This window comes from Neophocaena asiaeorientalis, unplaced genomic scaffold, assembly GCF_003031525.2.
Source record: "Neophocaena asiaeorientalis asiaeorientalis breed wild unplaced genomic scaffold, Neophocaena_asiaeorientalis_V1.1 scaffold372, whole genome shotgun sequence".
In the NCBI taxonomy this organism is placed as follows: Eukaryota; Metazoa; Chordata; class Mammalia; order Artiodactyla; family Phocoenidae; genus Neophocaena; species Neophocaena asiaeorientalis.
In genome coordinates, this window is record NW_020172447.1 from 401,114 (window position 1) to 426,568 (window position 25,455).

General features: G+C 38.0%; 1 protein-coding gene across 1 annotated transcript in view; it reads right to left on the minus strand.

Annotated features, from left to right (window-relative positions):
• The window catches only part of OPHN1 (oligophrenin 1), a 450,814-nt gene that overhangs the window by 213,761 nt on the left and 211,598 nt on the right, over positions 1 to 25,455 (minus strand). Inside the window, exons 7-11 of the mRNA XM_024737336.1 lie at positions 23,556 to 23,660; positions 21,615 to 21,744; positions 19,004 to 19,107; positions 9,669 to 9,760; positions 890 to 968 (exon numbers count right to left, since the gene is read on the minus strand). Of these exons, the coding sequence (XP_024593104.1) occupies positions 890 to 968; positions 9,669 to 9,760; positions 19,004 to 19,107; positions 21,615 to 21,744; positions 23,556 to 23,660 (510 nt within the window). The remainder of the gene's footprint in view (positions 1 to 889; positions 969 to 9,668; positions 9,761 to 19,003; positions 19,108 to 21,614; positions 21,745 to 23,555; positions 23,661 to 25,455) is intronic.

Consider the following 25,455-nt stretch of genomic DNA (forward strand, 5'->3'; position numbering starts at 1 on the left):
CCAGTCAGAAGACCTCAAACTAATACAGTACATTATGGTTGACAAACTGGCTTTCAATTGATTTTTCAAATCAACTCTGTGAGGTAGGTAGAACAGAAATTATTAAAGCCATTTTACTTAAGAGAACAGTCTCAGAGAGTAAATAACTATCTCAAGGTCACACAATCATTGAATGGCAGAAACAGATCCAAATCTAAACTTTTGGGATTCCAACACTAGGAAGCTGATATTATTTCATATGCCATGAGAAGAAACCTACGCAGAAGATACTGAAGAGAGAAAATTCTTTTCAGTGACCTCTGACTGTTCATATTGATCTTTATATGATAATCACTAGCCTTTAAAAGTATTACTTGTCATCATATGTAACAGTATTCTAAATGGAGTGGTGCATCCTGAGATATAGGATGGCAATGCCATCTCCTGCCCTTAAAGAGAACAAGCTGACTTGGGGATGTAAGGGAGGGGCAGCAAAACCATTTTGAATAAAATCTTAATAAATGCTTGTTCACAACCATGGAAATTATTTTCCATCCTTATATATGAACACGTTAATATTATAAACTGCAAAAAGGCTTAATTTTCTTTCTTAAGAAGATTTTGTGGGCATGGCTGCATAATCTAAGACCAGAGCAGGAAGCTGAGAGACCTGGATTCTAGGCCCATTGTGATGCCTTTCTGAGAGTGATCCTAGAGAAGTCTTTCACCCTCTCTGGAACTCAAGTTGCCTAACTTGTTAAACAAGAAATGTCAACTCAACAACTCCTTCTACCTCTAAAATTTTGAGTATCAAAGATCTATCACCATTTAATTATCCTGGACCCACTGCTACCACTAGAGCGACTCATATACTGGATTATGCTGCTGATGTTTCCCCAGGATAACTTACAGGTTCTTTCCCATCCATGGCCTCCATCCATAGTCTTCTGTTAGCTTCTGAAAGGGCTTGCAGAGTGATGGTTCCTGGCCTAAGGAAAAAAATGACAAGTTGAGAGCAGAAAAGTCACCTGAGAGAATGGAGTCTTGTGATCTAGGGTCCTCCTCAGCCCTGGGAGATATCAGACTGAGCAGGCACAGGCATATAGATTTCCAACTTCTCATAATCTTTTTTACTCAGAAAAACAATGGAACTTAGAGAACAGTAACTTTGGAGACACTGGTGGAGGTGGTATCTTGGTGGCCTCATGCCAGAGTTGGACAAGGAAATAGGAAGGCAGATACTGACACCTCAACATAATACACACTTAAACTGGCCTCACTGTGCTTGAGCCAAACTGAGGCTTGCCCTGCCTCTCTCTCTTGGAAGCCAGCCATTTGGTCTGGGCTCTAGGGTTTCTGAGCATGTTCATTATGGGCACGTTCATCTATCAGGAAAACGGCTTGCTACTTCTACCACCTAGGATGTCCAAGGAGCATTTCAGTTGGAAATAAGTCAACAACATGCACAATGGCTCAGCCACATGGAGGAGGCCTTTTGGCTGACTTAAGCAATCTTATGAATAACAATGACAACTAATAGTTATTGAATGCTCACCAGATGCCAGGTTCTTTTCTAAGTACTTTATAGGTATTAATTCATTTAATCTACACAGGAAGGTTATAAAGCAGGAACTATAGTAATCCCTATTTTATAGAAGGGGAAACTGAGGCACAGAGAGGTTACCTAAGTTCACACAGTGGGTAAATATAGAGCCAGGATTTGAATTTAGGAATTTTGGTCCAGCAGCCATGTTCTTTCTTAACTAATACACTATAAGGCCTCTTCTGCATGGCAGATGACTTCAAATCCAATTTTATTTTATTTACTTGCAGTAACTATAACTACATACACAGAGATACCCCAATTTGGTATACTATGTTCTTTTTAGACCTTCAAAGCCAAACTGGAATTTGGGGATTGACCATATTATTGCAGGTATAAGGTCTCTTCCATTCTCTGTGTAGTTGTGCCATTATGAGATGCTTGTTACTCTCACCCCTTCTATGTTAAGATGAGACCTCTCTCAGAGTCATGAAATGATAAGAGCAATTACAAGAGAGTTCAGTGGAAAAGTCACTGTGCCTCAGTTTCTTTATCCATAAAAATGTTGGAGCAGACAAGCTGTGAGGTCCTTTACAGTTCTGATATCGAGACTCCTGTTCTACCTGTCCTTCTGTCTCTTATTCCATTAAAGTACTCCTTAAAAAAGGAAAGAAAAAAAAAGAAAAAGCAATTCATTAACTAGAATGAATCGTTCTTTTTTCTGCTCTTTAGCTGTTTGGGCACAATTACACTTTACAGGATTTGCTACTGAACTAGGGATATTAGCTAACATCGTCATCAGTTAATGAAAAGGAATTCTGAATTCTAGGTGTCCTCAGGAGCTTATAAGCATTGTGACCACCTATCGACCCATGCCAATTTTTTCCTCACAGATTCAAATTATAATATTCAAATAAGACTAAATTCTTAAGGCTTTGGGCACTGGATTCTTTCAAGTTTACCATTTTCTAAGAAACATCCAACCATTTGGATATACCTTATGGGGCTAGAAAGTCCAGAAATCTTTGTAAAAACAGCTACACAGCTGAATCCTGAAGCCAGAAGGAAGGAGAGCAAGCAAATGGGCAACAAACATAAAAGCACATGCTGTAGACTAGATAGGATGTTAAGCCCATTCTAGACTCAGTTTCCCTACATGGGAAACCAATAAGCTGGTATGTGTCCTCTCTTGACCATACGGAGAAACTGAAAGAATAAATAAGTGACTATTCAATAAGCATTTGGAGATTCTTGGGCACTACCGAAAGTCAAATTCAAAGAAAAATACTGCTAAGAACAAGATGACAAAGTAGACAGTACAGACTTCTAGTCCAGGCTTTTCCATTATGACTTTAGACAAATCCTTTGCCCACCCTGAGGTCTGAGTCACGCATCTAAAACAAAAAGGCATATACAGCATATTTGCAGTAGAGTCCAGTGGTTAAGAGTATGACTTGGAAACCAGTATTCCTGGATTTGGATCCTAGCTCTAATATTAAATAACTGTATAACCTAAGTGCTTAACTTCTTTCTGTCTCCTTGTCTTTGTGAAATTGGGATAGTAACACCCCCTACTTCATGTGACTGATGAAGACTAAAGGAAAATATACACTTAAAAGGCTGAGAATGGTGCCTGGCACATAGAGGTACTCAGAGAATGTTAGCAGTTGTTGTTGTCATCATCATCGTCACTGTTGTCATTATTACTATTATTATTGCCCTTCAAGTTCTGATGGCCTATGAGCCTATGGCTTCAAATATTGGTAGGAACACTAATAAAAAAGTTATCCTCTATTCTGGAAATAGAAAAAGGGACTCAAAGAGTCCTTTGTTCTATCCCACAGAGAACATGAGTAAAGGTGCCTGATGTCTACTGGGAGGCCTGCCTCTGCCCCTTATATCTGATTGACAAGCAAGGAAAGCAAATGCGGAGGTCACATGACTCAGAAAACTCCACATACACAGAGGAACCTCAGCATCGGTAAATTATTATATTTGACCCTCTATTTCAGAACATATTTATTCTCCTTATAATAGACAACAGAATAAAATTAAAAAGAACATGGGGTGTGGAGATCTACAGACCAGGGATTGAGCACAGCCTTCCTACTATGTAACTTTGATTAGGCAAGGCAGTTAAATATATACAAGTCTTAATCTCTTCCTGTTAAACGAGGGAATGTTTTTTAAAGTGCCCAATATTTTGTAATTATGTTCATCAGGGATATTGGCCTGTCGTTTTCTTTCTTTGTGACATCTTTGGTTTTGGTATCAGGGTGATGGTGGCCTCGTAGAATGAGTTTGGGAGTGTTCCTACCTCTGCTATATTTTGGAAGAGTTTGAGAAGGATAGGTGTTAGCTCTTCTCTAAATGTTTAATAGAATTCGCCTGTGAAGCCATCTGGTCCTGGGCTTTTGTTTGTTGGGAGATTTTTAATCACAGTTTCAATTTCAGTACTTGTGATTGGTCTGTTCATATTTTCTCTTTCTTCCTGGTTCAGTCACGGCAGGTTGTGCATTTCTAAGAATTTGTCCATTTCTTCCAGGTTGTCCGTTTTATTGGCATAGAGTTGCATGTAGTAATCTCTCATGATCCCTTCTATTTCTGCAGTGTCAGTTGTTACTTCTCCTTTTTCATTTCTAATTCTACTGATTTCAGTCTTCTCCTTTTTCTTCTTGATGAGTCTGGCTAATGCTTTATCAATTTTGTTTGTCTTCTCAGAAAACCAGCTTTTAGTTTTATTGATCTTTGCTACTGTTTCCTTCATTTCTTTTTCATTTATTTCTGATCTGATCTTTATGATTTCTTTCCTTCTGCTAACTTTGGGGGTTTTTTTGTTCTTCTTTCTCTAATTGCTTTAGATGCAAGGTTAGGTTGTTTATTTGAGATGTTCCCGGTTTCTTAAGGTAGGATGTATTGCTATAAACTTCCCTCTTAGAACTGCTTTTGCTGCATCCCATAGGTTTGGGGTCGTCGTGTCTCCATTGTCATTTGTTTCTAGGTATTTTGCGATTTCCTCTTTGATTTCTTCAGTGATCACTTCATTATTAAGTAGTGTATTCTTTAGCCTCCATGTGTTTGTATTTTTTACAGATCTTTTCCTGTAATTGATATCTAGTCTGATAGCGTTGTGGTCGGAAAAGATACTTGATAGTACTTCAATTTTCCTAAATTTACCAAGGCTTGATTTGTGACCCAAGATATGATCTCTCCTGGAGAACGTTCCATGAGCACTTGAGAAAAATGTGTATTCTGTTGTTTTTGGATGGAATGTCCTATAAATATCAATTAAGTCCATCTTGTTTAATGTATCATTTAAAGCTGTGTTTCCTTATGTATTTTCATTTTGGATGATCTGTCCATTAGTGAAAGTGGGGTGTTAAAGTCCCCTACTATGATTGTGTTACTGTCAATTTCCCCTTTTATGTCAGTTAGTATTTGCCTTATGTACTGAGGTGCTCCTATGTTGGGTTCATAAATATTTACAATGGTTATATCTTCTTCTTGGACTGATCCATTAAAAGGATCAGAAACCATGATCAAGTGGGGTTTATTCCAGGAATGCAAGGATTCTTCAATATACACAAATCAATCAACGTGATACACCATATTAACAAACTAAAGGAGAAAAACCATATGATCATCTCAATAGATGCAGAAAAAGCTTCGACAAAATTCAACACCCATTTATGATAAAAAAACACTGCAGAAAGTAGGCATAGAAGGAACATTCATCAACAAAATAAAGGCCATATATGACAAACCCACAGGCAACATCGTCCTCAATGGTGAAAAACTGAAACCATTTCCACTAAGATCAGGAACAAGACAAGGTTGCCCACTCTCACCACTATTATTCAACGTAGTTTTGGAAGTTTTAGCCACAGCAATCAGAGAAGAAAAAGAAATAAAAGGAATCCAAATGGGAAAAGAAGAAGTAAACTTGTCACTGATTACAGATGACATGATACTATACATAGAGAATCCTAAAGATGCTACCAGAAAACTACTAGAGCTAATCAATGAATCTGGTAAAGTAGCAGGATACAACATTAATGCACAGAAATCTCCTGCAATCCTATACACTAATGAAGAAAAATCTGAAAGTGAAATTAAGAAAACACTCCCATGTACCATTGCAACAAAAAGAATAAAATATCTAGGAATAAACCTACCTACGGAGAAAAAAGACCTGTATGCAGAAAACTATAAGATGCTGATGAAAGAAATTAAAGATGATACAAATAGATGGAGAGATATACCATGTTCTTGTATTGAAAGAATCAACATTGTGAAAATGACTCTACTACCCAAAGCAATCTTCTACACATTCAATGCAATCCCAATCAAACTACCACTGGCATTTTTCACAGAACTGGAACAAAGAAATTCACAATTTGTATGAAAACACAAATAACCCCGAGTAGCCAAAGCAATCTTGAGAAAGAAAAATTGAGATGGAGGAATCAGGCTCCCTGACTTCAGACTACACTACAAAGCTACAGTAATCAAGACAATATAGTACTGGCACAAAAACAGAAATATAGATCAATGGAACAGGATAGAAAGCCCAGAGATAAACCCCGCACATATGGTCACCTCATGTTTGATAAAGGAAGCAAGAATATACAGTGGAGAAAAGACAGCCTCTCCAATAAGTGGTGCTGGAAAACTGGACAGGTACATGTAAAAGTATGAAATTAGAACACTCCTTAACACCATACACAAAAATAAACTCAAATGGATTAAAGACCTAAATGTAAGGCCATGCACTGTCAAACTCTTAGAGGAAAACATAGGCAGAACACTCTGACATAAATCACAGCAAGATCCTTTTTGACCCACCTCCTAGAGAAATGGAAATAAAAACAAACATAAACAAATGGGACCTAATTAAACTTAAAAGCTGTTGCACAGCAAAGGAAATCATAAACCAGACCAAAAGACAGCCCTCAGAATGGTAGAAAACATTTGCAAATGAAGCAACTGACAAAGGATTAATCTCCAACATTTACAAGCAGCACATGCAGCTCAATAACAAAAATAGAAACAACCCAATCCAAAAATGGGCAGAAGACCTAAATAGACATTTCCCCAAAGAAGATATATAGATTGGCAACAAACACATGAAAGAATGCTCAACATCATTAATCATTAGAGAAATGCAAATCAAAAGTACAATGAGATATCATCTCACACCGGTCAGGATGGCCACCATTAAAAAATCTAGAAACAATAAATGCTGGAGAGGGTGTGGAGAAAAGGGACCACTCTTGCACTGCTGGTGGGAATGTGAATTGGTACAGCCACTATGGAGAACAGTATGGAGGTTCCTTAAAAAACTAAAAATAGAACTAGCATAAGACCCAGCAATCCCATTACTGGGCATATACCCTGAGCAAACCATAATTCAAAACTTTATGTACCAAAATGTTCATTCTAGGTCTATTTACTATAGCCAGGACATGGAAGCAACCTAAGTGTCCATCACTGGATGAATGTATAAAGACGATGTGGCACATACATACAATGGAATATTACTCAGCCATAAAAAGAAACAAAATTGAGATATTTGTAGTGAGGTGGATGGACCTAGAGTCTGTCATACAGAGTGAAGTAAGTCAGAAAGAGAAAAACAAATACTTTATGCTAACTCATACATATGGAATCTAAGAAAAAAATGGTCATGAAGAACCTAGGGGTAAGATGGGAATAAAGACACAGACCTACTATAGAATGGACTTGAGGATATGGGGAGGGGGAAGGGTAAGCTGTCACAAAGTGAGAGAGTGGCATGGACATATATACATTACCAAACATAAAATAGATAGCTAGTGGGAAGCAGCCGCATAGCACAGGGAGATCAAGTCGGTGGTTTGTGACCACCTAGAGGGGTGGGATAGGGAGGGTGGGAGGAAGGGAGACGCAAGAGGGAAAAGATATGGGAACATATGTATATGTGTATCTGAATCACTTTGTTATAAACCAGAAACTAAGACACCATTGTAAAGCAATTATACTCCAATAAAGATGTTAAGAAAAAAAAATAAAATAAAATTTAAAATAAATAAATAAATAAAAATAAAATGCCCTAGATGTGGCAAGTAAAATCATAGATACATTGAAACTTTAATTCCTGGGCTCTATTCTCAGAATTCCTCAGCATTTTTGGTTAGGGAAAAACACATTTAAAAATGAATACCAAATTCAGTATCTAACATGAGCTATACACGGCAATAGATGCAAGATATATAAAGATGAGTTGGTCTTAGTCTGTAACCTTAGTGCCAAACTCTTTGCAAATGCTTTGAGTCTCTGGCAATATTACTTGCAAGTGGGTGGCAAATTTAAGCTGAAAAGTGAATCAGAATGGAACTAGACACAGAAAATTTTTATTTCGTTTATGTACATTGATGCTGCATAGCCAAAGACACTAAATGTTCATGAAAAGAAGACAGCCAACAGTCACTTTCCCCTTCCTACTGGGCCTGAAGCTGTGGGGGAAACGAGTGACAGCCTTATGGTTATCAGTAACAATGTTTACAATTACAGCCATCTTTGATTGAGACCATCCATTCTTTTTTTTTTTTTTTTGGCCGTGGTGGGTCTTTGTTGCTGCGCGTGGGCTTTCTCTAGTTGCGGCGAGGGGGGGCTATGCTTTGTTGCAGTCCATGGGCTTCTCGTTGTGGTGGCTTCTATTGTTGTGGAACAGGTGCTCTAGGAACACGGGCTTCAGTAGCTGTGGTACGCTTGTTGAGGAGTTGTAGCACACGGGCTTAGTTGTTCTGCGGCATGTGGGCTTTTCCTGGACCGGGGCTTGAACCTGTGTCCCCTGCATTGGCAGGTAGATTCTTAACCACTGTGCCACCAGGGAAGTCCAGGACCACCCATGCTTAACAAAGAATGCATATAGATTCACAAACAGAATTTTTTTTTAACATCTTTATTGGATATAGTTGCTTTACAATGTTGGTGTTAGTTTCTGCTGTGTAACAAACTGAATCAGATATACGTATACATATATCCCCATATCCCCTCCCTCTTGCGTCTCCCTCCCACCCTCCCTATCCCACCCCTCTAGGTGGTCACAAAGCACTGGGCTGATCTCCCTGTGCTATATGGCTGCTTCCCACTAGCTATCTATTTTACATTTGGTAGTGTATATATGTCCATGCCACTCTCTCAACTTCGCCCCAGCTTACCCTTCCACAAAGAGAAATTTAAAATGGGGAAATGGACTAATAGTTACTTATTCCCAGACAAAAAAATGCCTCATTTTCTTAATCTGATCTATATGACTCCAGTCACTAATAGTTTTGTTCATATGATATTGTAATTCAACCTTCAAGTTCCTTTCTAGCAATCTGATCATTTTGTTAAATTCTACTGTATTACTTAGTGCCTAATACATGGAAATAATGGACTGAAATAAAATAAACACATTTACTCACTGAATTTTGGATCAACCTCCCAATTATATAACATGCCTTTTTCCAAAGTAACTCCAAATATTCTCATTTTAAAATTTCACAGTTAAATTTCCCTCTGATAAAATTGCCCAGGTTGAAAAAACAAAAAAGAGGGCACTGGAGAGAAACAAATGCAACGAAGTCCAAAGTTTGCAAGCTTTTGCTGAAACCAGAAAGTTGATAATCAAACTATTTCCACTTTACATAAATATCTGCAAAGTAGGAAAATCTGTAACGTATTTGTACCAAATGGGGAAAAAAGACTCCCCAATACCACTACCACCCTCCATCCAATCTACCTCCCCTTAAATATGTGTTCCAATTCATTTGTTCTTATATATTAGGAAATAAAAAAGAATGAGTTTTGTTACCCTGTCCTTTTGTAGCATCACCAAATGTTGACCTTTTGCATATATAATAGCAAATTAAATCCTAGGAGTAACTTCTGCCTAAAGCAAGTGAGGCAAAGCTGACTGAACCTTGAATAGAGAGAACTAGCTCTGGGCCAGCTCTAACAGGGATCCCTGAAAGGGCAGCCAGAAGAGCCAAGACAATGATGTCATGAATAATTTTGCTCATTTTTAATCAACGAGAGATGACAGAGGAAAATAAAATACCTACCCAGGCTCAGCATCTGGCACATGGGGACATTGTCAATTCATATCAGCACAGCTTACCTTTCATTAGTTTCTATATCAAAACAGAATCTCTTGTCGATAGACTCCGTCTTCCTTCTCACGCAGTACTTCAGGGTTAAGTCCAAGGGTCCCTGATATAAGAAAAGGATTAATAGCCAGCTTGAAAAAAAATACATAGAAGCTTCTTCTGCCTACTGCAGCGTTCTCAGTGTCACTTGGAAGGCATCTCTCAGGGCAGCGGGAACAATGTTTAGCCTCACTGAGAACCTTGTCCCCTCAAATGGTAGTTGCAGCAAGGTGGCAGATGGTTTCTCTCTGCTCCAAAAATCAATGGCTGAGTTCAGGAGAAAATGCTCAGGATAAGCCCTTGCTCTTTTCCAAGCAATATATTAAATAGGAAACTCATTATACAACATGTAAAGGGGAATTCAGGAGAAATGGGCTGCCCAAATGCCATTAAGTGTACAAAATAAAATTTCGTGAGGCTTCTAGGTAGGGAGTTTGCAATGAGTAAGTGGCTTTCTGCATCTTCCTTGCATTAAAGTGCCAGATAGAAGAGGGGAAGAAAACATTTTTGGTTCCCCACTTCCAGAGTCTTTAAGATGATGGGAATTACAAAAGCAATATCTCCAAAGATAGGGCAGGAGTAGGGAAAATAGGCATATTTGTGTAATAGTCAAGGTGACATTTGGTATTTCATATGTGCAGGATAGTGTGGCCCATCTGTCTTGTGGTCATGTAACAAGGCCATAGAAATCCACTGTGTCCACAGATTAAAATTCCCCAAATCCCAACATAGTTCAGTTCCCTTCTATTATCTCAACAGAGACAGTGGGGTATAGGAAAGAGAAGTAATGTTTATGGATCACCTACTATGTGCCACATATTATGATAGGTATTTTTAAACCACTTTTCTTCATAACAACATTCAGAAGGAAGTGAACTGCAGAGAGGTAAAATGGCTTACCCGAAGTCACCCAAGTTGATATAGCAGAAATAGCAATAAACTAAGAAGTTTAAAACCTTGGGTCTTGTCTCAGTTATGCCATTTACTAGCTATGTGGCCCAGAGTAAATATTCTTCCTCTCTGAATATAAACTTCACAACCTATTAAATAGGAATAAAATTACCCACCTTGCTGTCTCAAATTCAGAAATACTGCCTAAGCACTATACCGTCCAAACTGGTCCATACAGCTGATCATCCAGTACTTCCCTCTCATTGTCACACTCAAGCCCTTTGCAGGTCTATCCTTTTACCTGTTCCTGCACTATAGAAACAAAACTCTATATTCACCTTTCAATCTGCCTTCCCAACCCCAACACTTAGGATATCAAGCACTGTTAGCCTTTCAAGATGAGAGTAATTAACAGTATCATGTACTCACCCTCCTTCTTTAAACTCTCAACTCCTTCAGATTTGGTGAGGTGATGTCAAAGCTTGGGGGACAACACCCTGCCCCCCACTCCAGGTTCACCTCCAGACACCGTCATCTAGTTTATGTCCCATCAGTGCAAAAGTACTCTTATTTCACACATGTATCATGCTCTTTCATGACTCCAACTTTGCATATACTGTTTCCTCCATCCAAAGTGACTTTATCTATATTCTTTGACTGGCTAAACTTTTAACTTGTTCTGCAACTTGTAGTTCAGCTTTCATCTCCTCAAAAATCCTTCCCCAATACCATATACTGTCTGCTATGTGTTTTCTGCATTGTATTAAAGCTTTTTTTTTCATGTCTGATTTCCCCACTTGACTGAGATCTCCTCAAGGATGTGGGCAGTGTCTTATTTATCTGTATATCTCTAGTACCTAGTAAAGAGTTAGTGCTCAATAAATATAAACTACATTATCATCCTTGCCATTTTTTCTGAGAAAAATGATACTGAGCAACATTAAGTAATTTACTCAAGATCACAATTTACTAGGCCACAGAACTAGGACTTAAGACTAGTTCTTGAGACAAGAGTGTCCAAGAGGTGGAGTAGGACGACCCTTAGCTCACTTCCTCCCATGTGCAAACCAATATTACAACTATTTACGGAGCGATGATCAATGATGAGAATCACCTGAAGACTAGCAGAAAAGATCTTCTACAGCTAAAGGTATAAGGAAGGAACCACAACTAGACAAGTAGGAGGGGCACAGACATGGTATAGTCAAGGTGCACACCCCTGGGTACATGATCCACAAACAGGAAAATAATTACAATCGCAGAGTTTATCCCTAAGGGGCAAGGGATAAACTGACCCCCATATGGGATTCCTAGTCAGGGGGTCCTGACCTGGGAAGACAAGGCCTCAGAACATCTGGCTTTGAAAGCCAGGGCTTCCTTTCAGGAGGGCCAGAGGGCTGTAGGAAATAGACACTCTATTCTTATAGGGTGCACACAAAATCTCACCTGCTCTGAGAACCAGGACAAAAGCAGTAATTTGAAAGGGGCCTGGGTCAAATCAACCTGCTGGTATTAGAGACCCACCCAGAGAGACAGGAGACAACTGGAACTCACCCTAGGGACATAGACACTGGTGGCAGCCATTTTGAGGAGCACCATTTTGGAGTTCCCCTTGTAGCTTATTAATGTCAGACCTGGCCCCACCCACCAGCTAGTTGGAAAAAGTCCTAGGACATGCTAGGCCAGCCACAGAGGGATACAGCCCCATCCACCATCAGGTTAGCAGCAGCAATAGATCCCCCTGGACTACCCAGCCATTCCAGGACCCAGTGTCATCTAACAGAGAGCACAGGGCTCAGCCCTGCTCACCAGAAAGTGGGCAAAAGCTCCAGGCACTGGCCTTACTCTGGAGCAGGCAGGCAACAGCCCCAGGATACAATGGGCTCCAACACTGCCCAGCAGTGTGCTGAAACCAGCTTTGAGACATACTGTGCCCCACAGCCAGCTTACCAAGGATCCAGCCCCACCAAACAGCAGGCTGACACCAGTCCTTAGACCCCAGCTTGACCCAGCAGCAGCTTGACACCTGCTCTGGGACCCTTCCTTTGGGCTTCACAAGAAGCCAACCAGTGACCTGGCCAAGCCCACCAGTGGGTAAGGACCAGGACACAGCCTAAACTACCATGGGGAAATAACCAGTTCCAGGACTCCCTGGGCCCCACAGCCAACTGCAATGGAATGCAGACCAGCCCACCAGCAGGTGGTAGCTTCAGCAGTAGGCAGGGCCTGGCAACCAACCACGGGGGGTTACCCACCAGTTTGCCCATAATAGTAGGCACCACCAAAAGAGGGGCCTCTTTTTATATATAAGACATTCTATTCAAAAGCTAGCTGCAGAATATACATTCTTTTCAAGTGCACATAACACTCTCCAGGATAGATCACAAGCTAGGATGCAAAACAAGTGTCAGTAAATTTAAGGAGATAGAAATCATATCAAGTATCTTTTCTAACCACAACACTATGACTAGAAATCAACTACAAGAAAAAAACTGCAAAAAATCCTATAAACATGTAGAGGATAAACACTGTGTTACCAAACAACCAAAGGATCACTGAAGAAATCAAAGAGGAAATCAAAAATACTTGGAGACAAATGAAAATGAAAACAAAACAATCCAAAATTTGTGGAATGCAACAAAAGCAATTCTAAAAGTGAATGTTACACCAATACAAGCCTATCTCAGGAAACAAGAAAAATCTCAAATAACGTAACCTTACACATAAAGTAACTAGAAAAACAAACAAAAGCCAGTGTCACTACAAGAAAAGAAATCATAAGATCAGAGCAGAAATAAATGAAATAGAGACTAAAAAACAAAAAATAGAAAAGATAGATTAAATTAAGAGATAGTTGAAAACATAAACAAAATTGATAAATCTTTACCCAGAGTCATCGAGAAAAAAGAGAGAGGGCCCAAATCAATAAAATCAGAAATAAAAAAGAAGTTACAACCAACAACACAGAAATACCAAGGATCATAAGTGATTACTATGATCAATCAAACACCAATAAAATGGACAACCTAAGAGAAATTCCTAGAGATAAATGTACAACCTTCCAAAACTGAATCAAGAAGAAATAGAAAATACAAACAGACCAATTACCAGTAATGAAACTGAATGAGTAATTAAAAGAAATACTCCCAACACACAAAAGTACAGAACCAGATGGCTTCACAGGTGAATTCTACCAAACATTTAAAGAAGACTAACACCTATTCCTCTCAAACTATTTCAAAAAATTATAGTGGCAATACACTTCTGAATTCATTCTGTGAGGCCTGCATCACCTTGATATCAAAATCAGACAAAGACACCACAAAAACAGAAAATTACAGGCCAATATCACTGATGAACATACATTAAAAAAATCCTCAACAAAACTTTAGGAAAGCCAATTCAACAGTACATTAAAAGGATCATACACCATAATCAACTGGGATTTATCCCAGGGATGCAAGGATGGTTCAATATCCACAAATCAATGTGATACACCACTTAATAAACTGAAGACTAAAATATCATATGATCATCTCAAGAAATGCAGAAAGAGCTTTTGACAAAATGCAACATCCATTATGATAAAAAAATTCTTAACAAAATTGATATACAGGGAACATGCCTCAACGTAATAAAGGTCAAATATGATGAGCCCACAGCTAACATCATAGTCAATGGTGCAAAGCTGAAAGCATTTCCTCTATGACCAGAAACAAAACAAGGATACCCACTCTTACCAGTTTTAATGAACATAGTATTGGCATTGCAGGCCACAGCAATCAGACAAGGAAAAAAAAAATCCTAATTGGAAAGGAAGAAGTAAAAGTGTCAATGTTTGCAGATGACATGATACCACATATACAAAATCCTAAAGATGCTACCAAAAAAACTATTAGAACTCATTGAAGAATTCAGTAAAGTTGCAGGATACAAAATTAATATACAGAAATCTGTGGCATTTGTACACACTGACAACAAACTATCAGAAAGAGAAATTAATAAAATAATCCCATTTATAATCTCATAAAAAAATAAAATACCTAGGAATAATCTAAGGAGGTAAAATGCCTGTACTCAGAAAACTATAAGATGCTAATGAAAGAAACTGAAGATGATACAAACAAATGTAAAGATACTCCATGCTTGTGGATTAGAAGAATTAATATTGTTAAAATGACCGTACTACCCAAGGTAATCTACAGATTCTATGTAATCACTATAAAACCAGCAATGGCATTTTTCACAGAACTAGAACACATAATTCTAATATCTGTATGTAAATGCATAAACCCTGAGTAGCCAAAACAATCTTGAGAAGGATGAACAAAGCTGAAGTTAACATGCTCCCTGATTTCAAACTATACTACAAAGATACAGTAATCAAAACATTATTGTTCTGGCACAAAAACAGACACATAACTCAATGCAACAGAACAGAGAGACCAATAATGAACCCACACTTATGGAGTCCATTAATCTATGACAAAGGATGCAAGACTATACAATGGGGAAAAGACAGTCTCTTCAATAAATGATGTTGGGAAACTAGACAGCTACATGCAAAAGAATCAAACTGGACTACTTTCTCACATCATATACAAAAATAAACTCAAAATGAATTAAAGACTTAAGTGTAGGATTTGAAAGCATAAAACTCCTAGAAGAAAACATAGGCAGTTCTCTCTGTGACATCAGGCTTAGCAATATTTTATTGGATCTGTCTTCTCAGGCAAGGGCAACAACAGCAAAAATAAACAAATGGGATTTCTTCAACCTAAAAAGCTTTTGCACAGCGAAGGAAACTATAAACAAAATGAAAAGGCCACCTACTGAATGGGAGACAATATTTGTAAATGATATATCTGATACAGGGTTAATATCCAAAATATACAGAGAACTCATAAAACTCAAAATTAAAAAAAACAATTTAAAGAATAGACAGAGGGCCTAAATTTTTTGAAAGAAGACAAACGAATGGCCAACAGGAACATTAAAAGATGCTTAGCATCGCTGATCATTGGGGAAATGCAAATGAAAACCACAATGAGATGTCACCTCACATCTGACTGAATGGCTATCATCAAAAAGACCACAAATAACAAATATTGGTGAGGATGTAGAGGAAAGGAAACCCTAGTACACTCTTGGTGGGAATTTAAATTGGTGCAGCGACTGTGGGAAACAGTATGGAGATTCCTCAAAAATTTAAACATAGAGCTTCCATATGATCCAGCAATTCCACTCCTGGGTATTTGTCGGAAGAAAACAAACACACTAATTAGAAAAGATATATGCACCCCTATGTTGAGCATTACTTACAATAGCCAAGATATGGAAGCAATCTAAGTGCACACGAGTAGATAAATGGATTAAAAAACATGTGGTATATAAAAACCATGGAATATTACTCAGCCATACCAGGGAATGAAATCTTGCCATTTGCGTCAACATGGATGGACCTCGAGAGTATTATGATAAGTGAAACAAGTCAGACAGAGAAAGACAAATACCATATGATTTCACTTATATGTTAAATCCAAAAAATGAAACAAATGAACCAACATAATGAAACAGAAATAGAATCATAGGTACAGAGAACAAACAGGTAGTTGCCAGAGGGAAAGGGGGGGCAGGATGTGAAAACTAGGTGAGAAAGGTTAAGAGGTATAAATTTCCAGTTACAAAATAAATGAATCACAGGTATGAAACGTACAGTGTGGAGAATATAATCAATAATTATGTACTATCTTTATATGGTGACAGATCATAACTAGACTTATCATAGTGATCCTTTTATAATACATAGAAATCCCGAATCACTATGTTGTTCATCAGGAACTAACATTGTGTTACAGGTCAATTATACTTGATAAACAAACAAATAAACAAAGTAACTCATAGAAAACAGAGATCGGATTTGTGCTTACCAGAGGTGGAAGCTGGGAGAATAGGGAATTGGACGAAGGCATCTAAAGGTACTAATTTCCCATCGTAAGATAAGTAAATACTAGGGATGTTATGTATAACATGATTAATATAATTAACACTTCAGTATGTTATATATGAAAATTGTAAAGAGAGTAAATCCTAAGAGTACAAAATTAAAGAAAAATTTTTGTGATAATACTTTCATATTGTATGTAAGTCAGATCATTATGCTGTACACCTTAAACTTATACAGTGCTGTATGTCAGTTATATCTCAGTATAACTGGAAGGGAAAAATATTTGATATGAAGAATGAATGAATGAATAAGTAAATGAATAAATAGGTAAAACTAGTTATTGTGATTCAAAATGTAGCTCTCTTGCCTCTTACAACTACCTGAAAGGGAAGGGATGAGAATCTTATAAAATAGTATTTGGGATTGTGCTCTGTAAAGTAAGCAGTACAACCCAAATGGAAGTTGATAGGCTGAACTACTAGAGTACACTTGTAAGTACCACAGTCAGAAAGAGAGCTAATTCTTCCAACTTCAAATTGGGCTAATGATACTTCACAGTGCTGCTGAGAAAGTAAATGGCCCATGGCAGCAAATGTCTAGCTCAGAGCCTGGTGAACAGCAAACATTGAATAAATAGTGGCTTTTATGGTGTTATCATTATTATAGTCTCACTTATTTGTATTATTTACCTTTCTAAAACACAAACTAGTAAAAGGAACTGAGACAAATGATAAGAAGAAACCATTTCCAATTCAGTTTATGGAAATTAAAGTAACTACTTCTACCCCCTCTTTGCTGTAAATGGTCAAGCAAGTTCCTCTTTCCATTCCATAAAGAGTCCCATATTTAAATTGCTTAGGCTGACACTTACTGCAGTTTTGCAAGTAGCCACTCAATTAAAAGGGCAGGGGGAAAGAATAACTAAAAGAAGGGCTTGCTCTCATCTGCTAAGAACCTATGAAAGTGGTATCTGCTGCCTCTGGCCTCAGCTTTGCAGTAGGACCTGCCTAAGAAAGGAACTTTGAAGTCCAAAGTTTGGAAAGTAATGTGTGTAGAAAAAGAAAAGAAAGAGACTACAGGACAGTGTTACTTAAAAGCACTTGCCAGTCAGATACATAAGCTAAGTTCTGACAGAAATGGGACAAATTCTGTGCTACAGCACAATTTATTGGAACCACGTTGAAAGGTTCTTTGGCAATTGGCAGACTGGAAACTAAGGAGAGTTTTGGATTCATGGATGAATAACTGGCCCGCATAGAAACATGGATGAGGGTTGTGGAGACCGACCCAATATGGTATGCTCTGTTAGAGGTGCATCCCATGTCTAATCCACATTCAAAGCAGAGCGGCAAAACTTGTGGTTAATGACAAAAAAGAAAAGCAGTTTTTCAACAGTCTGCCACCAAATCTCAATCATCACTAATTTCCTATGAATAAGCCACATAAGAGAGATCTTCCATGGAAAGCACCAGCAACGGAGAAAAAGTCTCCAAATTTCTGCCTATCGAAATTGGGTCTTCATGCACCACAACTTTCAATGCTAACAAGTAAACCTTTTTTTCACTTTATAAACAATTTGTAAATAAGGGAAATCCTTAAAAATATGCCCTAAGACCCTGTCTGAGAAACAGTTAAAGGGACACACTGAACTACTTTTAGAATATGAAGAGTCAGTCTATCAGCTTTTATCTTAAGAAACCTTCAGGTGTGTGTACGTGTGTGCGTGCGTGTGTGTGTGTGTGTGTGTGTGTGTGTGTGTGTGTGTGTGTGCATGTGTTCCCAAAGCCCCTACCAAGATAGGCAAAAGTGAGATAACAGAATAATTTTTTTAGCTGGGTGGTCATACATAAAAAATAATATATAATGTATAACATAATATAACATATATATATATAAGATGAGGTTCCTCCAGGTTAGTGAACTATCTTCTCAGTGTGTTAAACTCATCTTGCCATTTTGGGGAGTAGGGGAAAGTTTGGAGGGCAGAAGAAGATGCATTAACTGTTTAAAGATATTTGAGCATTACATACAATGTGGGGTATAGATTATTCCAAACTTAGGCAACAGAATACTCCTTGAAAAAAGGAATTTTGGAAAATGTTTTGTATTTTAAAGTCTTAACTATTTAAAGGAATCCTATAGTAGAGCCTTCTTAAAAGCAAGTAATACTCTCCTCCAATTTAACCATATTTTTTTGCAAATTTTCTTTGTACAATGTGATAGACTCTTGTAATAATGATCTAAAAGAGTACAGGCACTTTCAGAAGGCCTAGAATCATTAACACAGATTTTTCACTCAACTGAGTAGTATCTGGCCCAATGCAAACTTAGGCCACAGAGAACATATGAAGTCATGGCTTCACACGACAGTGGTGGACTTGATTCTTTGACACGAAGTCAACATATACTCTTTTCTGAGATGCAGTCAAAGATGTATTTCAAAATAATGTGGCCCATAAAAGAACTGACCTGCTGCTTAGCACCTGGCTTCTGCTCCATAGGTGTCATGGTGAGCGTTTTGGTCTCTTTCTCATATTGGCAGTAGTATTTCACCCAGGATATTCCCAAAGCCCCTACAAAGATAGGCAACAGTGAGCTGATAGAATAAGTATTTTGGCTTCATGGTCAGTCCACCCCTAAGACAGAAGCTGTGTACAGATTATTCTTCATGGTCATGATCCAGATCTAGTGCTACTTTTCCCCTGAGCTCCAGCCGTGCAGTACCACCTGCCCACTACACAGATGGATAACCTAATCATCATCAACTGTTTTCCACATCTGCTCTGGCTTGCTCCAAACCACTCTCCTTGCCATGTTCCCTGTGAATGCTCCCATTATATATCCTATTGTATGATCTGGAAACATCTGTAATCTTCTGCTCCTCCTTCCCTGTAACCTGCCCTTCAATCCCCTACATGTCTCTTCTTTCACCCCTTTCAGAACTGAATTCATTCAGGACCCTATTTCTGACTTTTTAAAAAAATGTTTTATGAGCTATTTCAAACAAAACAAAAATTCACTATTTCTCCAATTAATTCTTTCAGTGGCCTTCTCTTTGGTTTCCCCTATCTGTGATCACTCCTTTCTAGCCCATTCTCTACTCTTTTGTTAGAGAAATATTTTTTTAATTATAGGTTTATTTATATCATTCTTTTTATTATAAACCACCCATGGCTTTCCCACTCTCTCCAAACTCCTTAGGTTGGCTCACAAAGCCTTTTATAATGTGATCGTATTTACCTTTCCAACTGTCTTTTGCCACCCTCACCTCTATGCTCTTGTCTCATGGAATTATATTCAGTTACCAAAAAAAAATAGGTGGCAATATAATATATAGACCAAGTTCAAGACATATTTAAGAGTGAATAAGGCACTATCACTAATTATATCAGGACAACAAGTATAAACCAGGACTGTCCTTGTAAAACCAAGACCCTACAAACAAACTATAACCTCACACACCTCTGTGCCTTTATTCATGCAGTGGTATACACCTGGAATTTTCTTTGCCATTTTCTTTACCTGTCAAACTCCCAGTCATAATTCAAGTTTCAGTTCATATATCACTTCCTCAGTGAAGCCCTTAGATATATGCTCCAAATGCAGTGCTCAACACATTTCATTATAGTTCTTGATATACTTGTGTCTTAGTCAGACTATGAACTTCTTGAGGGCAAAAACCAAGCTTGATCCATTTTTTGTACCCCCAATGCATTGCATATTGTCTGGCAAAAAGGATTCTTAGTAAGCGTACATTCAACTGAGTAGGAATGTCATATCCATTTAACAAATTAGAAAACTGGGGCATAGAAGGATCACATAGTTAGTTGATATTAGAGCCAAGATTACATACTCATTACTCTGTGCCTCTCTTATAATATAACAGTGGTTCTCAAGTAGGGGCAATTTTGCCTCCCAGGGGACATTTGGCAATGTCTAGAGACATTTTTGGTTATCACACCTGGGAAGTGCTATTAGAATAAAGTGGGGAGAGGCTATAGATGCTTCTAAACACCTTATAATGCATAGGATAACTGCTCGAAACAAAGAATTAGCCAGCCTGAAATGTCAATACCACTGAGACTGAGAGATCCTGCAATGGAGAGTTGAAGAGATGAACCTGACAAATAGAAGAACACATCTTTGAAAACCATCAAAGTGAGTTGCTCTAAGGGATGAATAGCATGATAATATCACTGCTGAAATACCATGTTTTGTGGATTTCAGTGGGTTTTGCCACTGGTAACCTCTGGGTAGTCTCATTTGCCTACTCACCAGGTAGAATAATTCTGGTCAGGGAATGAAATCACAGGCTTTGGGGACATTGGGTCATAGTTCAAAAGGAAAATCAAATAGCACATACAGGTTTACATAATGTTATTTAGGAGGTAGAAAAGCTTGAACCCTCTGCAATATTCAGTGACCAGATAAGTTAACCCATTTTCCTTGGTTAGCAATGAACAACTGTGTTGCTCACTGAAATCACAATGGTTGTGTAGTGCTTTAAGGGCAAGTTTATGATCCTAAGGCAGTGGAAGGTACAGGGTATAGCTGTAGGAGCATAGGTTTTGGCATTTCCCAAACCTGAATTTACACTTAGCCCTGATACATGATAGTTGGGTGACTTTCAACTAGTGATCTCTCTAAGCCTCAGTGGCTTCATGTGTAAAATGGGTATGATAAGGTGGTTTCAAAGATTACATGAGGTAGTATATTTAAAGTACTTAACACCATGCCTGGAACATAGTAGGTATAATAAGTATTATTTTATGTCTCCTTCCTCCTACCTCCCTTTTAGCCCCAAAGAGTCATTGAAAGGATTAAGCAATTAACAATCCCCATTTTGAATCTCAGAGAAAACCTTAGGTCTTATCATCCCACAGCCTTTGTAAGACAAATCCTTAACCTCCTCCTCCAATTTCTCCCTCCTTTTTGTTTTCTCTGTTCCCATACTACTCTCCAAATAGGTATAGCTGGCAGGGGTCTATGAACTATATGGGTGCCTGGAGTTTGGAGAAGCCAAGTGGCAGCTGGTGTCAGCCTACTGAAACCCAGTAGCTATCCCTGTATTCCCACACACATTTCTCTTGTGTATAGAGATAGCCTTCGATGGTTGGCTGTCCTGGAAGTTTGCATGTCTGTGGAGCTTCTTTCATCCTTTTCTTAAGTTCTTCCATCTCTTCTCGGGTACTGGAGAAATGATTTCTTGTCTGTAAGACATTATCATTATAATCATTATCATCATCACCATCATCATGAATAAGCATTCACTGGTCAGAGACCCAGTGCAGAGTTTTCTTGGCTTTCACCATGTGCTACAACATAGCAAAAAAACAAATGTTGAATGGCATAGTAATTAGAAAACAGTTTAGTGGAGTTTAACAGTACTAAAGTCTAAACAGGAGAGGGAAACATAAATACCAATGTACCCATAAAACCACATCTGGGAGACATTTTCTAATGGAAATGACAAAAGTCTCCAATAAATAAAGGCTCTAAGAATTCTGAGCATCAGACTGACCCCTGCCTTACAAAAAGGGAGGCTATAAAGAAGGTTCCCAAAGATAATATTATCACGGCAACTTCTACATTCTGCCTCAAGTAAAGCTACTGCCTACTTGACTCTGAATCAAATCCAGGCCATTAGAAATGACAGGGTGCTCTCTTTGAACATAGGTTAATGGAAAACCTATGTTTTCATGCCCATGAATAGCAAAAGCTAATGTTAAGAAGTAATATATTTAAAAGTACACAACTAAATATTCCTGGTTATAGGAATATTTTGTAAATCAGCAGAAGAGAGGGGCGCTCACATTCTGGTGAAAGACAGTACCCAGAAAGAAAAACAACAATTAAAAACAATACCTGTAAATCAGCATTCTCCTAAACAACCAAGTAAAGTTTATTTCCACTGCAACTTACCGTTTCCATCTAAAAATACAACTATAAATTTTATGCAATGTTAACAAGTCCAAAGTCACTACCTCAGTGATGCCTTCTTTTACTGTACCAGATAGTCAATTATTCCACTCTCTATGCTTTAACTTTTTTGGTCTTAACTGTATTTTAGCACTTTTCATAAGTAATCATGATATATCTCTGTTTATATCTCTCGGCTCCAAGAGACTATATATTCCTTGAAGGCAAAAACTAACATGCCTCATTATGGTATGTCCAGTGCATTTTACAATGTCTGGCACAGAGTATTTGTTCATTATATACCTAAGTATTTGTTAAATGTGGGTTAAATAAGTAAATGAGAAAAATAACATATGTGACAAGGAAGGGAAGGGTGTGCCTATGCCCATCTATAAGAAACAGCATGGGATGGGCTTCCCTGGTGGTGCAGTGGTTGAGAGTCTGCCTGCTGATGCAGGGGACACGGGTTCATGCCCCGGTCTGGGAAGATCCCACGTGCCACGGAGCAGCTAGGCTCGTGAGCCATGGCCGCTGAGCCTGTACGTCCGGAGCCTGTGCTCCACAATGGGAGAGGCCACAACAGTGAGAGGCCCGCATACCGCAAAAAAAAAAAGAAACAGCATGGGAAAGAAGGTGGAGACAACCTTTAAAAATAATTTATTCAACTCTAGTAATGTAATGAGAAAAGTAGTGAGAAAAGGAAAAGAGGGGGAAATGGGCATTTGTGGTAATAAAACCTACAAAGAGAGTGTCCTGACTAACTAGCAGGGAAGGAGCATAAGACCTGTGCTTTAAAAAGCGCATAGGTGGGTTCTGATCTGGGAGAGATATAACAAACTAGCAACATTTAATAAATATTGGATAGATAGACACGTCAGTGGGTAGAAGGGTGGGTTTGAACAATGGTCAGCCTCAAACACAGGGAAGAGCTGAAACTGGAAGAGTAAGAACAATCTAGTACACTAAAACATTTGTGATCCATACCAGTCTGTCCTGACAAATTATCTGGGATGTAAAAATCTAGAACTCCAAGGTCAAGATATTAGAGCTGAAATCCAATTGGAATGCAGAGACAGGTGAAGAAACCCACATGTAAACTCACATTCTGTAAACTGAGCTGGAGTTGCTGTTTATATGGGAGGAAATCCTGTGTGAGCTCCACGGTCAAGCTGTTGGAAATGAAGAGGCTATGAAGAAAGGCCAAGACCTAGGGAAAAATGTATAAAAATAACTTTATCACCAGCACCTTCTCATTAATCAAATAAAGGAAATAGATGCACAAAAAGAAACTCCACACAGTGGAGTATAGTGTTAAAAGCAGTAACACAAACACAAACAGGTCTACACATAGCTATTCTTTTATTAGGTTAAACATTAACACTGGACTCAGATCTACAAAGGAACTATTACCAAATTTATTCATCAATACCCTTTTCAGATAGCATATAAAACCATTCATAATGTGGACAGTATGGACATAATGTGGGAATAGACTGTGTCTTTATATCCTCAGGAATGGCACAGAATAGGTACTCAATAAATTAAAATGGCTAAATGGCATAATGAAGACTGTCATGCTAAAAGATCCAAGGATATATATATTTTTTGAAAACCAATTTTCAAGTTAGAAATGTTTCAGGGAGGGGTTGGGACATTGCAGAAGAAGACGTAGAAATGATCAATAAAATATATTTTTATTGTTTAAAATGTTCAACCCCAATAAAAATCAAATATACACAAATAAAAACAAAAGAAAATACAATTTTCATCTATCAAATACAAACATTTTAAAAGCAATGCTCAATGCCGGCAATAGTAGAGTGTAATAGGAAGTAGTAAAAACTGCTCTGTTCTTTTTAGAAAGTAAACAGGTGAGTACATATAAATATGCGCACACATATATACATACAAACACATAAATATGTGTGTATATATGTACATAAACACAAACTATATATATGTATATATACATAAATACATAAAAACTATGTACACATTTATGTACTATACACGTATGTATATATACATATATAGTTATATATATGTACACATATATATAAATGCATATGCGTGTGTGTACCACACACACAGTTATATAGACATTCTTCCTGTTTCTCTCCAAGGTTTCCCATCTCAGGAAATGACACCACCACCCACTCAGTCAATCAAGCCAAAAGTAAAGAATTCTGATTTTTTTCACTCACATCTCAATCTAATCAATCAGTAATTCCTGTCAGTTTTGCTTCTAAAATATATCTCTAATCCAATCATTCTTTTCTGTTTCTACTACCACCATCTGAACCCAAAGCAACATTTTTGCTTGCCTAGACCACTGCAGGAGCCTCCTAACTGGTTTCCTCAATCCCACTGTTGCCCACTTCCAAGTCCTTCTCCACACAACAAAATCAGTATGTCATATCCTATTTAATACCCGTCAGTGATTTTTCTACTATACTTAGACTAAAACCTAACCCCTTCACCATGCTTACAGATCCTATGCCTTCCTGTCAGATATTGTTTCCTGCCACTCTCACCAGTATCTAAAGGCACTAATCTTTTCATTCCTTGAGCACATCATTCTTTTCTAACTTACGGACTTTGCACATGTGTTTTTCTGTGCCTGGAATGTTCTTTCCCCATTATTCACATTGCCTCATCTTCTCTTTCTTTAGATCTCATCTTAAATGACACTTTCAGAGGTGCCCCTTGACCACTTGATCTAAAGTAGCTGTCTGTTCTTGTTCTTTGTTTTAGTCCTTATCACAACTTATAGTTATTTTATTTATGTGTATCCTTCTTTCCCTTCTGTCTACCCCATGAAAGTACAGTCTTCATAAAGACAGAAACTGAGTCTGTCTTTTTCACTATAGGATACCCAGTGTTTAGCACTGTGCCTGGCACATAACAGAAGCTCAATAAATGCTTATTGGATAAATTAATAAATATTTGTTTGCACATATACGTATGCAGATATATACAACTGTGAGCACAGATACACATGT